The sequence below is a fragment of the Gymnogyps californianus genome, chromosome Z (genome assembly GCF_018139145.2).
Source record: "Gymnogyps californianus isolate 813 chromosome Z, ASM1813914v2, whole genome shotgun sequence".
Taxonomy (NCBI): domain Eukaryota; kingdom Metazoa; phylum Chordata; class Aves; order Accipitriformes; family Cathartidae; genus Gymnogyps; species Gymnogyps californianus.
In genome coordinates, this window is record NC_059500.1 from 83,235,103 (window position 1) to 83,251,736 (window position 16,634).

General features: G+C 45.8%; 1 protein-coding gene across 1 annotated transcript in view; it reads left to right on the forward strand.

The window, feature by feature from the left end:
• Window positions 1-16,634, forward strand: part of DCC (DCC netrin 1 receptor) — a 580,257-nt gene that overhangs the window by 406,063 nt on the left and 157,560 nt on the right. The window contains exon 9 of the mRNA XM_050913130.1: window positions 5,788-5,942. Within this exon, the coding sequence (XP_050769087.1) occupies window positions 5,788-5,942 (155 nt within the window). The remainder of the gene's footprint in view (window positions 1-5,787; window positions 5,943-16,634) is intronic.

A 16,634-nucleotide genomic window follows, 5' to 3' on the forward strand; every position in this document is an offset into this window, starting at 1 on the left:
GGAGGGAAACCTCAGCCCTTTCTTTTGCTTTATTTCTCTTGGTCTCAGTCCTGGGGTGTTTGCTTGATTATTATTCAGTCTTTACTTAGGAAAACCTGGAACTGCTTTTTATACAGTCCATTTCTTACTTTTTTTTAAGTTACAAGGTCTTGTACTGCCCTATGGGCTTCTGGTGTTGCATTTGGAAGATACTCTAGATCTGATAGCTAGAAAACCCAAGCTATAGGAAGTAAAACATATACAGGTTTAATTTGCTCAGTGCTTTCCTGAGGTGCATGGAAGGAACACGGTGGCTGGCCAAGAACGGGGAAACTTCCCTCTGTGATTTTTCAGCGTGGGCTGGGGACAGCCCAGAGTTTCTGCTATTCAACGCTGCTCCCAAACTGGAAACCATCAAATTGCCGGAGCATAGGGTTGGACTCGGGCTAATCAGCCTTGGAAACGATGTGTGAATACTGTGAGATGGAGTGTGCTGCGGACACCTCCAGCCACTGCCAACCCGGGGGCTGTTTCCAGTGGGAGCAGCAGAGTTTTACCCAGACTTGCATTTATCTAGGAACAGACTGGCCCATCACTGCAGGCGATGAGCTCGTTGGGTTCATCAGCTTGAGAGCACTGACGTACTTAGGTGGTTATACAGCTCCTGCTTTGCACAGAGAAGTGTCCTGGGAGACGGGCTTTAGTATCACCATTGAAATCCGATGGAAGCTGAACACTGAGGCTGCTGAGATTGCATTTGAAGATGAGTGCGTTAGAGTCTAATCAAAGCACCTGCTTGGATGTTTCCAAACAGCTGAGGCTGGGATGCGATGCAGCAAAGGCAGATCTGAGAAGAGGAACGGCAGCCCTGGGTCTCCTTGTGCCTCTGTGGCGGGGCTGGATTTTATCCATTGCTCTACAACCTCAGCATCGGATACAAAACGGGCTGTGTCAGAATTTCACTCCTCATCATAGCACTTCACACCTACATCCCAGCCTACACGTGATGAGAGAGTTGTGCTCATTCAGCCCCTGTCGTCTAAAATGCAGATTTGGTTCGGCTCAGGAAGTCACTCAATGGCAACGTGAGTGCTGAGGGCACCAGATATGAGTACTTTTTTTTTTTTCTCCTTCTTTCTTACTAAATAAAGGGGAAAGACTTACTGAAAGAACGCTACGAACCATTCCACCTTTCCGGACTTGCATATACGTATCACCACAGGTACCACTGTGGCAGAGAAGTATTAAAACAGAGATCTGAGTGGAGTTTTCTTCTATTGCTTCATCTCCTTTTTCTTCTCTTGCTGCTTTACCGCTGTTTTGGGATTGAAAGCTGGTCTTGTTGCTTCTTTGCTGTTAACAAAAAAGATGTATGCAAGGAGATACAGTTGCCGACAGTCCCGTCATCCTGCAGGTAGGAAGTCACTGGGCATATTTTGTTTTCTCTCTTACTGCTGTGGGTTCCTGCATCTTAAAGGGTTTATGTGAATATCGTAGCTGTTCAGTTCCGATGTTGCTGGCCAGCTGACCTCCCTGCAGTACCGCTGCTTTCGGAGTCGGTCAGTTGGTTACAAATCCATTGGAGCCATTTTCAGTGCAACCTGATTCCTACTTCTGCAGCTTGCAAATAGAAACCAGAGAAAAGAGGCAAGAGAATAAAATTAGGCGAGTTGGTCAAGCACAGCTCAGCTTGCACAGTTAGAAAGAGCGAAGGCTCTGCCTGCCAGCGTCCTCGTCGGGGAGCGGCAGCCGTCCACAGCTCTGCTTTCGCATTGCCAAGTGCAACAGAAAACCTTTCTGCTGGAATAGAGGCATCAAACTCCCGTTGTCTCTGCTTGAGGGACGATCCCGACGGTTTATCCAAAGGCAACATTTGCCCAAGCTTTGTTCAGTCAGTCCTCAGAGGGCTGGAGCGACGGTGGAGCCTGGCGCTCGGAGGACAGGACCGTTCTCTGGTTTGAGCAATTTCATTTTGAGGAAACGTTCCCTGAAGGAACAATAATCTCCGTTCTCTGAATTGCTTCTCTGCCTATTGCAGCCCAGAGAACCACAGCAGCGCTACACAAAGTTTGACAATTAGTTGATTCCGTCTTAAATGATTTTTTTTCTGCAGCATGAAATCTACCTTTTTGTTGTTGTTAGCTTTTCAGAGGGCTTCTAGTAAAGGAGAGGAGCGAGGCACGCCACCCATAATAAATCAGTTACAAAAGCAATTTTACCTACTTCTGTTTGCAGATTGTCCATGAAATGACTGTGATTTCATCCAATTTAAACCCTGCTTTACTGTTTAGGGATTGTGTTTTTCCCAGATAATCCCACGTTAATGACTCTAGGTCTGTATCTTCCTCACCGATCGTTTTCCCTCGCCGAGCAGCGCAAAGCCACAGCGAGGCAGAGCTTTGCGTGGCCCGGGGCAGAGACGCCAGTGCCAGGGTGCAGATGCCCCTTTAGCTCCGGGTGCTTCTGGTGCCAGGAGAAATTACACGGCTCTTGCCCCGATGGGAGGATGATGTCCTGCATGTCTCCCTGGCCAGGGGCTGCCACCTCCCAGTCTCTGGGCTGTATCTTTGCTCTGGGGACCACCACTGGCCAGTTACCTCGGGACTCACCCCTGGGAGCAGCTGGTGGAGGGGTATCAATCGCATTTTTTGCCATGGCTCAGTGATAGCAAACTGCTGGTCAAGTTGGGCAAAAATAGAAACCTGGCAGATGCAGGCAATAGTGAGCTGCAGCGTTTCTTGAAATTAATTTGGTGCTGGACACAAGGGTGGGCTCAGTGTCACCACTCAGGAGAAGTACCTGCTGCCCCCATGCACCAGTTTCCCAGCAGCCGAGGGCCAAGTTTGCGTACGTGGGCTGGTGTCTGACCGTCTTTCTGCGTTAGGAGAAGGCTGCCCCTGAACTGCCTGGGTGCTCGCCTTGCCAAGGCGGGGCATGGTGCAAACTCCACAAATGGGTTTTCATTTTAGACCTCCGAAATGGTGCGTGGTAGCCTCATCTGAGAAAAAATCCTGCGTGGTCCCTTTGCCTGTGAAACAGTTGGGTGGTGGCGGTGGTTTTGCAGGTACAGCTGTAGCAGGAGCACTGACAAGGGCTCGATTTCCAGAGCAATCCAAACCCAGTTTTCATTAGCTGGATGTTTACAGTCCAATATGCATCTCACTTGCTATATCAAAGGTATGTTCCTTTATTGAATAGCTGTTTCTTTCCATCAATTTTCCTTTTTTGTTATATTAAGAAAGGCAAAGAACCAATATACTATATACCTTATGAAGTGTTAAAATACAAGTCTTTTTTGTAGTGCTTGCAGCATTCCCAGTGGGCCCCATTACTTGAATTAGGCATTTTAAAGTAAAAATAAAAAAAAAAACCCTATAGACGAGCAAGTCTCAAACTGAAGTTTGAGCGTTAGGTACTGTGTGTGGTCTTGCTAGAAATGAAATGTAACCCTATAGCATTTTTGGTTTTTTTAATAGGAAACTAAACCACATAATTTTTGATAACCATATTGTTATTGCATCTAACAACCTACTTTCTTACATAGCTTAGTAGGACATCTATCTTTTTCTGTTTACATCCCATAAAAATTAAGTTTAATTACCTACCCAGTCATGTTGCTGATGCAGTGTAGATGTAGCTGTAGCAAAAGAGCAGGTATTGCAGTTCCCAGTAAGGGTCGCTGTCTCTGGTCAGCACTTCACATACCACAAACTCCAGGCAGGTGAGAACACTGCCTGCCGCTCCTCCGGCCGCCTTTATGTCTGCTGGTGGTGCGCCCCGCCCCTTTCACAGGGGATTGTGGGAAGGGTGGTGGGCGGGGCCTGGGGTATATGAGCCGCAGCCTCTGCTGCAGGAGCTCATTCTGCTCCCGGGCTCCTGCTGGTGCTGGTGCTCTGCTGTTCCTGCAGTCAATGGCGGTTCTGGAGCTGAGCTCTGTGGGCAGGTGCATGTGTTGGCGTTAGAGAGGTGGTGGTGTCTGTCCGAGGTAAGGGCTTCGGGACCAGTCAAGGTTCAGCAGCAGAAAGTGCGCTTGTAGGCAGGTCGTCTGTCTGTTGGTTTGGTTGGTTTGTTCCTTCTCAGGTCAGTGATGTTGTATGGAGGGGTCGGGCTGCTAAGGGGGTTTAACAGTGTGCTGCTTTTTTTTCTTTTGGTTTTAGGTGCGGTGTGTTTTCCTGGAATTCCTGACTTTACTGGGGACGGAACCTTGTTTTCTGCCCTCCTGTATCTGTCTGTGACGCGAGTTTTTCCCCACGCGAGTTTTTCCCCCCCCACGCGAGTTTTTCCCCACGCGAGTTTTTCCCCACGCGAGTTTTTCCCCACGCGAGTTTTTCCCCACGCGAGTTTTTCCCCACGCGAGTTTTTCCCCACGCGAGTTTTTCCCCACGCGAGTTTTTCCCCCACGCGAGTTTTTCCCCACGCGAGTTTTTCCCCACGCGAGTTTTTCCCCACGCGAGTTTTTCCCCACGCGAGTTTTTCCCCACGCGAGTTTTTTCCCCACGCGAGTTTTTCCCCACGCGAGTTTTTCCCCACGCGAGTTTTTCCCCACGCGAGTTTTTCCCCACGCGAGTTTTTTCCCCACGCGAGTTTTTCCCCACGCGAGTTTTTCCCCACGCGAGTTTTTCCCCACGCGAGTTTTTCCCCACGCGAGTTTTTCCCCACGCGAGTTTTTCCCCACGCGAGTTTTTCCCCACGCGAGTTTTTCCCCACGCGAGTTTTTCCCCACGCGAGTTTTTCCCCACGCGAGTTTTTCCCCACGCGAGTTTTTCCCCACGCGAGTTTTTCCCCACGCGAGTTTTTCCCCACGCGAGTTTTTCCCCACGCGAGTTTTTCCCCACGCGAGTTTTTCCCCACGCGAGTTTTTCCCCACGCGAGTTTTTTTTTTTTTTTTTTTTTTCCCCACGCGAGTTTTTCCCCACGCGAGTTTTTCCCCACGCGAGTTTTTCCCCACGCGAGTTTTTTCCCCACGCGAGTTTTTCCCCACGCGAGTTTTTCCCCACGCGAGTTTTTCCCCACGCGAGTTTTTCCCCCTCTCTTGGTTACTCTGCTTTTCTTCCTGTCCCTATTTTTTCCCTCTCTTCATCCCTCTGTCTTGCTCTATGTTTCCTCCCTCTCACTCCCCCAGCATCCTGCTGTGCTACCCATCCTTCTCCCTGTTGATTTTTTCCTGCTCCCTAGAAGTGTTTTTTTATTCTCTGTATTTCTGTTCTTCTGCCCATTGCTATTTTTTCATTCTTCATCTCTCTTCTGCTCCTCATCCTTTCCTTTGTCATTCTTTCCTCTTCTCTGTATCCTTGCATCCCACTTCCTCCTTCCCTCCGTCTCTATCACAGTCTTACTCCCCATCCTTCTCTTTTTCTTTCTGATGTGTGTCCCCCAACCCCTGCCTTTTACGTGTCCCGATCTTTCTCTCTACATCCTTCTGTCATTCTCCTTCTCTTGCTCTTCTCGCTTTTTTCCTCTCTTCCTGGCCCATAGCCACAGGCTGCTCCCAAACTCTGTCCTCGTGGCAGCAAGCTGCCCCTTGAATAGGCTTTATTCTCCATCGATGCAGGTCCCGTTAGCATCAGTTCAGGGAAAGAGCGGCGTCTCCAGAAGCTCCTGCGGAAGGAGGGGTTCCTGCCTGAGGAGAGCCACAGTAATCCCTGTGGATAACAGTTGCTTGCTCTTTCCCTCTCCCAGAGGCAGCGCTGAGGACTCAGTTGTGGGTTCCTCTCCGGGGATAATCGTACCTTGCAGGCTACCAACTGCGTAAATAAGTAATGCTTTAAGATCCAAATGCATTTTGAAATGTTTTCTGGTTTTTTTTAGGGAACGGGCAGTCAACACATCTCAGTCTGGGACACTTCAACTTACCGTCGGCAACCTGAAACCGGAGCAGACCTACACCTTCCGAGTGGTGGCATACAACGAGTGGGGACCAGGAGAGAGCTCGCAGCCCGTCAAGGTCGCCACGCAGCCAGAGCGTGAGTGTCCGCAGGAACGGGCTCTTGGCGGGGGCGGCAGCAAGAGCTGTAGCGCTGAACTGCAGCTCTGCGGTTCTCATAGTGCCTTGGTTTAAGGTTTTCATATAGCTCCTCTTAGGAAAATATGGCCCCGTCCTTATGAGCGGTAAATAAAACCTTTTCTCGGTTTGTAAGAGTTCTTGCAGAGCATCTAGCTGCTCAGTAGCGGCGTATTGCTAGTTTGTGTCGTGACTTTGATGATCGCACATCCCATCTTCTATTATGTGACAGCGTAAGTGATATCAAAAGCTATGCCGTGGTACATAAGGAGTTGGTTTTTTTACAAGGAAGCATGATAAACTTCCTGAAAGATACAAAAACTTCCCACTGGAGTAAACGTTTTGGCTTATTCGTGTTTAAAAGCAAATATTTTCTATTAGGTAATGTTTAGCAGTAAGTATGTTTTATAAATCTTTGGAGCAGGTGGAACCTTTCAGTAGACACTTTCCTTTTTCTGTATGTCTCATTTTATTGTAAATATTTGCACACGTCTGGTCTCCAGAAAGCAGAGAAATTTCTTCTGGTTGAGTTTGTCCTGTTGCAGTTTTTCTCGCTTGGAAGGTCCAGGAAAGGCTGTTGCAGAGAGAGGATTAGTTAGTGAAACATTAGTTGAGCCCTTCCATGGCAAAATTAATTATTCAGAAGAACTGGCCGTAAAAATGGGCTTGGTGCCTAGTTCTTAGCCCAGAGGTGGGTGCTGTGTCTCATACTGATGGGCACTGGGCTGCCTTGGTGAGCCATAGGGGTGTGACGGTGGGATGCTGAGCTGCCTTGATGCTCCGTCAGTAAGCCCCTGCCAGAATACACTCTCCCTCTGTAATAAGGCGGGAAATCTAACGCCTAACGGAAGCGCAGAAACTGTTTTACATCGTCACACGTTGCCGTGCACAGAAATTTAACTGGAAGGCGATATTTGTCTGAAAACCCTTCGTTGTGTGAAGATAACAGCTGTGCTGGAAACCCCTGCAACGTGTTTTCTTGATTCATTGCCGCAGGTGACTTGTTGCTGGGAGCAGGTGGAGGAGGTGGGAATGGCTCTCCGCAGGGGCTGGAGGAGGAGGAGAAGAGCTTGGAAGCAAATCCTGTGATAAGGCGAGCCTCCGGAGGTGGCTTTAGGCAGTTTTTGAACTGTTCGGTTCCTTTTGCAGCTAAGCTGAGCCCCAGGAAAGGTGTCTGTTAGGGCCAGTGAGAACATGTGCGACGTCCCCTGACCAGGCAAGGGATGTTGTGAACAAGGGGAAAAGGGACCTTTCGACTTACGTTATTCTGTGACTTTGCATCTATAGCTTTGTTTATCACGAAACATGAATTTTCCTCCCTGTCGTCACTTCCCAAAGCCCCAAGAGCAGTGATGGGAGTGAAACATCACCCCAGATACGTCGCTTTCTCTTTTTCTGGGTGGCCTTGCATTTTGGATGTGTCTTCAATTCCTGCTCTGAGATTGCTCTGCCACTTATTGCGCTGATTCGCAGTGACGCAGCCGCCATGCGCAAACATGAGCAAGGTTGTATCCCAGCCCTTTTGGGGGAAAAAAATGCTTGAAAGTCAGTTTATGAATCTGAGCCTTTTGAAAGTAAGGTGTTAAGTAACTAACCGTCAGCATCATTTATCTATTAGTGATTTACCTCTAGTGCCTAGACACACACACGCACAAATGTGCGTATACACCTTTCTGTATATGTTTGTTTTATATATATAAAATATATATATATTTACAGAAGTAAAATAACATTTCAATCAGGAAAACGCCTTCCCCCCCCAGCAAAGCCCCAGTGAAAAGCAGGCACCGCTACCCCCTGCTGTTACCTTCAGAAGCTGCCACGGCGCAGAGTTACCAGCTCCGTTTAATGCACAGCGTAGACGTTTGGAATATCTTTCCTATTTAATAACTTCAGGATTTCTCTAAAGTGTCAAATTTGAGCACGGAGAAAATATTGCTTTCCATTTTTCTTTTTGCTTTTTACTGTTGACCAAATTATCTTATCATTTTGAAACAAGCCTCTCTGGTCCTGGGAGGCAGTCAGCCTCTATGTGGCTGGCTTTTAGAACACGCTGTAACTATTGTACAATAAACTACGCGGCTGCACAGAAATTGAATTTCCACATTATTTGAAAATATCAGAAGTATTATGCAATCTGGCATTGTTAAAGAAGTAAAAGCTGATGAAAAAGGACATCTGAAATTCATGTCTGTCAGTGCCTGTTTCTAAAAGTGCATACATTTGCTCAGTAATCAGTTTAAAAGATCAACAGAACAAGTTCCAGCTTTTTGAAATAATCATCCAGAATATATGGGCTGGATTTATATTGAAGGTTTTTGTCCCCAGATTAACAACCCCCCTTCCTTTTTCTTTTTAGTAAACTACAACCCCTTTTTCTCTGCCTTTATGGTATATAATTTCACTACAGTATTATCAGTCCGGATTTAAATCCCTGCCTGCTTAAGCCATGTCTAATCTTTTCATACCACATGTGGAGACTTTGTGAGTTATTATTTTGGCTCCTCAAGATGCTGTTAAAGCAGCTTGGTAGTGGAGAATAAAGAAACGCATCTATTCTCGCAAGAAGGATTGAAATTGTCCGTCCGAGCTTTGAAAGCTGTTCCCTGCTGTGGGACCAGCTCACTTCTTTTCACAGCCCTTATGAATTAAAACCAGTCTCCTAATAAATCTGTGTCTCCCTGATGTGTGTATTAGTTGATGAAAGAGAAGATGAATCGGAAGGCATGTTGGTGTGCCCCAGAGAAACTCGACGGCATCACTCCAGCCTCGTAAAGTCGCCTCTTATCATCTCCCTTCCAGTGAAATCAATTTAGCGTGCACTGACATCTCAACTTCTACCCGAGCATCTTTAAGGGCTTTATAAGGAATAATTAATTACTGTATCCTTCTGAGGTAGGGAAGTAGTATTATACCTGCTTAAGAGAAGCCCAGCTGCGTCCCCATATGTCTCCCCCCTCCTGTGCTGTGCTGCGAGGAGCAAAGCTCTGACCCGCCGTGGCTGCCGCCGAGGCGGGGGGCAGCCGGGAGGAGCTCTGCTCCCCACCCCAGTGTCCTGCAAATGGAAATTCTGAAACGGCAACGGAGATTTGGAGCGGGTTTCTGTAGCGAGTGGGGCATTTTGCAGCAGCCGGAGGGTGATCTTACTTGCATAGGTGACTTTGGACACCGAGATCCACATCTGCCTATATACTTTTGTAATTACTTTCAATTCCCATTAGAGGCTGGTGCATCTACCCTCAGAAATCGGGCCCGTTGTCACTTATTTTTTTTAATTGCTGACTGGCTGCACCTGAATTTTCTTGCTAAAACTACCATCAATACTGCATTAAAGCAATTGCACCAGAAGCTATTAAAGTTTTTGGGTTTGGTGGCGGCTTTTTTTTTTTGCTGCAAGTTTTTCAGTGGAGACAATATTCTTTGACGTTATTGCACAGGAAATGTTAAAAAGACACAGACAAAATTTCAACTGCTATCTCTTTTAACATACATTTCTTATACAAATGTCAAAACTGTGTAGAAAATTAAAAGGGCATTAAAATTAATGCAATGAAATTTCACATGAAAAAGCAAAGGAAGGCAGGGATGTCTTTAAAGCCCACGATGACAATTTTATCAAGCAGTAATCAGTTCCGTATATGTTGATCTGCACAAATTAAGTTTGCAGAATAAACATGTGCTGGAGTAATTGAATTTTCTGAAGACTTCTATCAGACCCATGCATTTTAGACACCAGTGCAGAGACGGTGCCAGATCGTCACCTCTTGGGGCTGGCGAGGGTCCCCGAGCAGGGCCGACCCTGCCGCTGTCGGATGCCGAGTATTTCAGAGGGCACTAGTGCTGCCTTTGCTCCCTACTCAGCTATTTTGGGTACCAGTTTCAGTCGCGATTGTCGCTATAAGTGATGCTAAATGATCTCATGATAGTGCTGAAATGAGAGCCCTGCGATGAGTTTGGGCAGGCAAAAAGCCTCCCACCAAAGTGGGTTTGATCAGGTTTCTGGGAACAGGGAGATGAGAATCCCCTTTCTCCAGTGCAAAATGGCCATGGATCTGGGCGGAGAAAAAGCTGAGCTTGTGTTTTAGAAGTTGGGAGAGCTGGAGCCAAGGCTCTGTGGCTTTGGGCAGATCATTGAAGCCTCTTGGTTTCTCCATCCAGAGAATATAAATAAGCAATGTTGATGAAAGGTTGGACCAGATGATCTTCTGAGGTCCCTTCCAACCTGGGCTATTCGTTGAGTCTATGACTTTTCCTCACGCCCAGGTACAGGTCTATCCATGCTGCTTAAACAATATCCTTCGTGGCAGGAATTTCCCTTTCCATCATGTACTGATGTAACAAAAATTAATAATTTTTAACAGACCTGCAACTAGTCCCATCTAATGAGGGAGCCGCGGGCTCCATCAGGAGCCTTCTCTGCTGCAGCCCGTCCTGCCTCGGCTGTCGCAGTGATGAACTGAGGACATGGCGCTCCTGCTCTCCGTCCATCGGTTTACATGCATATATATGCATTGCATTGCATGCATGCAAACATTACATATATTATTTTAAAGTAAAAAAAAAATTCTCAGTCTGAGTCTGCATTCTCACCCTGCCAAATTTTGTGCGTACAAAAAGATTCGCAGAATAATGAATGCCCGCTTTGGTTTTGGACAGTGTCTGTTTTGGAGGTGTAGGGGTATTTATATATTTATATATATTTCATATATTTATTGATCTATGAAGGAGCTGGGGCAGGCAGAAATGTAAGCATCTCCAGCGTAGTGCCTGCGTAGTGAATTTTTCTTGTCATTTGGTGAAAGGGTGAAGCAGTACTGAAAAATGTGTTCTGTGGAGTCATTAATATCCTCCTCATTTGTGTGTATTCTTCCATAATGGCTCAGTAAAATACACCCTGGGGTAACTTTATGCCATTCTTGCATGGTTCTTTAATTTTATGAGTAATTTATGTGGAGCATTGGGGGGGAAGGGAGGTTTTCAATCGCTTTAAATTTTAATGAAACGTATCTTCCTTTGAAAAGTTGGGCAGACCTAAAGGAAAAGATGGTGGTGTCTGTTTTTCTGTCTGTCTGATTCCTGCTTTTGGCTTCCCATCCACTTTTTTTTCCTGGGCTTTTAAGGGGTTTTTTTTGTCTTTTTCTTGAGAGAGAAGAGTTGCTTCAGTCTCAGCTCTTGGAAGGTGCTCCACTTTGCAGAAGGTTGCTGCAGGAGCAGGATGAGGTCTCGCTCTAGCCTGGTCATTAGGAGACTGGTGTTGTCCCCAGCACGGGTCTGGGTAATGTGTCTGTCCTGGCCCTGGTATCCTTAGTGCTCTCTTGTGGAAATAATTCATATTCTCAATTCCATTGAGAAAATATGAATTCAGATCTCCTGGACACATCTGTGGTATGAATTTTGTCTTTTGTTTCCTGTGTTTTTGTTTTTACACTAGGTATAATTTCAAATAAAGTAGAAATTTATTTTATTTTGTGGGGAATCTGAGCCTTTTTCCCATGGCAGGCGATCTGCCCGCTCCCGTTCCCAGCTCCCACACTCCCCGGCCACCTCTGCCGCGTCGGGGCTGGGTCTGTGCGTGCCGCGGGGGCGGTCAGGCCAGCTTTTGCTTTTTAGATACGTTTAAAGTGGAGTCAGGGCTGGTTAATAGAGGCTGTTAGCATTGATAATTGAAGTTAAAGATCACCTCATGCTGTTTTATTCTTCAGACTCTGGCTAGCTTTAGTGCCATGGCCTTTTTTTTCCTTTTTCTTTCTATTTCCCATTGAATTTCTAGTTTCTCTTGTGGAACAAAATGCAGGACCTTAAGCTGGATTCAGTGACTCCATCTGCCCTTACCTGCTGAATATGTGGTTCCCTGTGCGTCATGGGGAGGCTGATTAAGACTTTTGTAAAGGCCGTTTACAACAAGGAGGGATTAAGTAAGAGAAAAATGAAAGTTTGTGGTGTGCTGCTTCCTAGAGACTTTGGAAAAAAGTCGCAAAGGAGAGGAAAATATTCTGCGCGTCTTTCTTGAAGCTTAGATCGATTCTCCCCTCCTGTTTAAGCAGCAAAAAAAGTGACCAGGTAAGCGTGTGGTCAGTTCTTCCAGTATTTCTGTAAAACTCGCCGTGATCAGATTCTTAAAGATATTTACTCAGTTGAAAAATTTCCGTCTTCCTGAGACATCTTCATTTCTGAGTGTGTTTCCGCCCCGCATCTTGCCCCAGCGGTGCTGCCCCATGGCTGCCTTGCCCCAGCTCTCCCTCTCCTGCACTGATGTGCCACTGAAGCTGTACAGGGACCTGGCGAAATACTTGTTTAGTTCTGACCGATCAGTAGTGCTAACTCCAGAGGCTCTATGGAGTTGAGGTTTACAGCTGGCTCGTGCGATGACACTGAGCAAGGTGTTTCATTCCTGCACGTCGTCATCCCGTTGTTTCTAAAATGGGCACGATGGTGAAGTCATGCTGGAACCTTAATCCTTTGAAGAAGTCATGGAAGCCGTTCTTTTCTGTGAGTTAGGAGGGCAGATTCGGCTTATTAATAGTGGGAGAATTTGTTACCACCTTGGTAGACTTAAGAGTTAAAGTGAAAAACAAATCAAACCTGGAAAGTAAAATTGTTCACTGTCAAATTGTCTTGGGTTCAATTTAAAGAACTACAAATTGCTTCCTGTTCATCATTCATCTTAATTAACTGAAATAATGCAGTCAGAATCTTTTCTTTTGGGGGTTTTGGTTGGTTGGTTGATTTTTTTTTTTTTTTCTGACTAGCTCTTCTGCCTCCTTTGAAAAGCGTCAGTCTGGTTAGAAAGTTGCATTGCTCTCTGAGATATTGTAATTAAAGCGGAATTCAAACGCCTTTGCATCCCCTTTATGAGACCTTCTTAAGTCTTGGTGTCCTCTGTTGTACAGAGGAAGAAACCCAGCAGATGAGGAATGCATATTATATCAGACGTATACACTGAATTCTTCCTATTGCAATTGTGAGGAGGTATCTCCATGGCTTCATGCTTAGGGCAGAATCGCTGCTACATTCAACACATGGAGAATCAGTGCCAGGCTCAAGCGTTCTTTTCCTTCTGATTACTGAGGTTGTCCCTATACCAGAAAGACTTTACTTTCTGAGACACATACTCATCTTTTTATACCTTCTGGAAAAGAAAATTTAAAAAAATCCTTTGGCTTTGGTAGATTTGAAAGTACCTCTGACCCTCATCATTCCTGAGAGGTTTCGAGATGTTCTTTCAGAGGTCTCTGAAAGTCCCAGCATCAGTGGCTGCATCCTCGGTGAGAGTTATAACAAAGACAGTAAAAGCAGTTGCATTTTATTTCCTGGTGCTCCGGAGGAGCTGACCCGAGCAAGATGCTGAAAGATCTGGTCCCATTTCCCACTATAAACCCCCTGCTCAGCCGAAGCCCTTGCTCTCGGCACGGTCTTGCTGCCTCTGTCCCGGAGCTGCCCTGCGACACGCAGGGGAAACCTCCTCCTCCTCCTCCCGTCTGCTGAGCCTTGGCCGGTCTGACAGACTTCCCTGCTGTGCCTCCCGCTGCGGAGAGCCACCTTTTCTCTGGTGAGGGGTCTTACAGAAATTTCCCAGGGATTTTAAATAGTCTTAAGTATTTTTTCCTATTGTTTTTAACAGATCTTCTCCTCTCCTCACAATAGCGTCTGCCCATTTTTTGTGAACTTGAAATTTACTTTTGAAAGAATAGTGGCAGTATTTTTTTATTAAAAACATTTCTCTTTATGCTTGCTGCTTCTTTAAAACTATCTTGTGTTTTTCATCAGACTCTTTAAATATAAGTTGAGGATAGCAGGAGTAGGGCAAGGACCAGAGGTTTGAGGTTCGCAGGAAATTATGATGCTGGAGGCTCTTGTATTTTGAAGTACAGCGAAAACAATTCTTGATTGCTTTTTTTTTTTGCTTTAATGAAACAATATATTTCATTCTGTCATCCAGTATGCAAAACTTGTGAAAAGCTTACACCAAAATCGGTGCAAGTAATTTAAAAATAATTTAGCAAAGAAATACTTTGGTTTGAAAATGTCATTACTGGATGTTTCAGCATTATGGAATTACTTTGCTTCGTTTTTCTTGCTAAGCAAAAATTGTCGGTATTTTTTCCAAATGTTTTGATGTCTGTGAAGACCATGTTTACCAGAAATAATCTGCTTCAGTGAAAATATTCCAAATGGTCTAAATGAGAAGAGGGATTTTCCATTTCTGAGGTTTGTGTACGCCACGCACTCCTGCCTTTTAGTGGTTCGTGGAGGTGGTTGATATGAAGAATTCAGTGCTTGTCACCTAATCATTGCTTTTTATAAAAAAATAAGCCTCGCTGGCTAGAAGTATGCTGCAATTCTGCTCCAGGTTTGCTGAGATGCAAAGGCACCGTTATGCCAAGTAAAATACTTTGCTTTGACTGACTTGCCAAGAAGAAGCAGAAAATTAAAGCCACTTTTATCTGAAAAAAGAAAAATGCAGAACAGATGAGCATACCTTAATCAACTATGCAAATCAAGGCGTTGCAGCATTTGCATGAAATCTCCATATTTATAGGTCCCTGATGCGAACGGTAACGCAAAGGCACAGTGACCCTGCCTGGATCCCCCTCAGCCAGGAGCGGTGTAGGACAGACGGACCACCCTTGGCACCCCTCGCCAAGGCAGGATTTACCCTGCGTGCACAGAAGGTGGCAGTTCGGGGGTGTGGGTAAGCACTGAGAGGCAGTTGACAGTGAGGAAGATGTCACCTTACCAGTAAGAAATATGTTGCATTTGGAAGCTTTTGTGCACTAGGGTGCGTTCCCTTCGTCCTTAAGATCCCTCAAAGGAGCCTTTTGATGCTGCAGTCCTCGGGCAGCGTGGCCGTCTTTTCCACTCACTGCTGGTGAGACACGGGGCAGTGTTTCACCAGCCAGATTTGGCAGTTAGCTTTGGCACCATCTGATCTTTCTCTGGACAGGAGCACTGATGTGTCACTTTGCTGAGATTCATCCAAAAATCTCTGCTGAGCCGCAGACCACTGGGATGTGTTTGTCTCCCTACAGCTTTCCTAAAACAATGGCGACTGGGGCACTGGTAATGAGCTGGAAGTGAAATAAACTTCACTGAGCCTGATTTGGGCACTGGGAAGAGACCTGCTCAGTGCCTCCAGCTGATCCAATGCCACCACATTTTACTGGCTGGTGGTACAAAGCTCTTCTCAAACCTTTTGATCAGAAACAAAGCTATCTCTATGGAGAGACAGGTTTTATTTGTAGGACAGCCGTGTCTAGAGACCTAAATTATGATCGAGGCCATTTGTGCTATGATGTCTACAAATTTGACGGAGGGACTAGACCTGAGACAGAAGACAGACTCTTGAACCTCTGCAGTTGAGCGAGGGATGCACTACTGTTCCTGGGAAGTGCCAAGTCATTTAAACAATTCAGGTAGGTCCATTGGCCCCTTCCGTATCGGTTGTCTCTGTGGGATGCCCGAGCCCATCACTTTGTCACAGAGGTGTTTGATAAACCATCCCGCTCAGCTCCCATCAGGGACCCGGGTGCTGCCATCACCGGTCCTGCCTTACTGGGGGTTAGCGGGGTACGAGGTGCTCAGCCATAACCGCTCTGGTCCTCTGCAGGAGCAGTAACACAGCACCATGAGAAGGAGAAGGTCGAAGAGAAGATGTTCTATAAAACGGGCTGCTGCCGAGCATTTCTAAAATAGCTTTGGATGTAGGAATTGAAATTCTGTCTCAGTTCCATTTGACATACCTTCATCTTTGTTTTATCTGGACCTTTCTTCCTACCACAGGAATCTTGCAATATAAATAGGTAAGATAAAGAATGGGTAGGAGATATATTATTATGCCACTTTATGGGAAGGAAACTGAAGCATAAAAGCATTAAATTATTTATCCCAGCTCCCTCTGGAAGTCTGAGCCAGAGCCAGGATTGCTGTAACCTATCGTTCTGAGCGCTGTTTCTCAAAATAAAAGGTTGAATTTCTGTCCCCACTGAAGTCAATAGGAGTTGCTTTTTAGTTCTGCGGATGCTATCATTTCACCTAAGTGCATAGCGGGGCCTCCAGCCGTTGTAAATGCTCTTCCATTCAGAAAGGTTTGCCTTCCATTTTTCAGACCTCAAACAAATGCAGGGCATGTTTGGACACCCAGAAGCAGATGGATTTTGTAACAAAAGCTTGTTTTCTGAATGAATTTATCTTACTGACTGCGGACTATTTCTTCGTTGATGGCATTATTTTAGCGTTCATGTTTGCACCCCATATTTGCTTTCAAATAGCTTATTGACATTAGTGAAATCTTAATAGATTTTGATTCACAGAGAGATTTTTCTCCCCAGTGCAGACGGTTACAATAGACTACTTCTTCCTCCATCTGCAATCTTATGGCTTTCCTGCCACAAATACAGCCCAGCAGTACAGTGTAAAAATAATGGTAGGAAACCATTTAAAACGTTGTTCTCTTTCTGAGTTTAGTAGCAGGGCTAACAGGTTGGTTACAGCGGTTCAATTCCCAGAACTGTGTGCTGTGATACGTGCTGAAGTGTTTGAAAGTCAGGCAAAATAAGTGTGGGAGTGAAAATGCTGGGTACTGAAGATACTTTTTGAAGTTTCTTTATTAATGAAGGGCCCGTATAGGTGTTGAGCTGCTTCTGCTGCCGCTCTT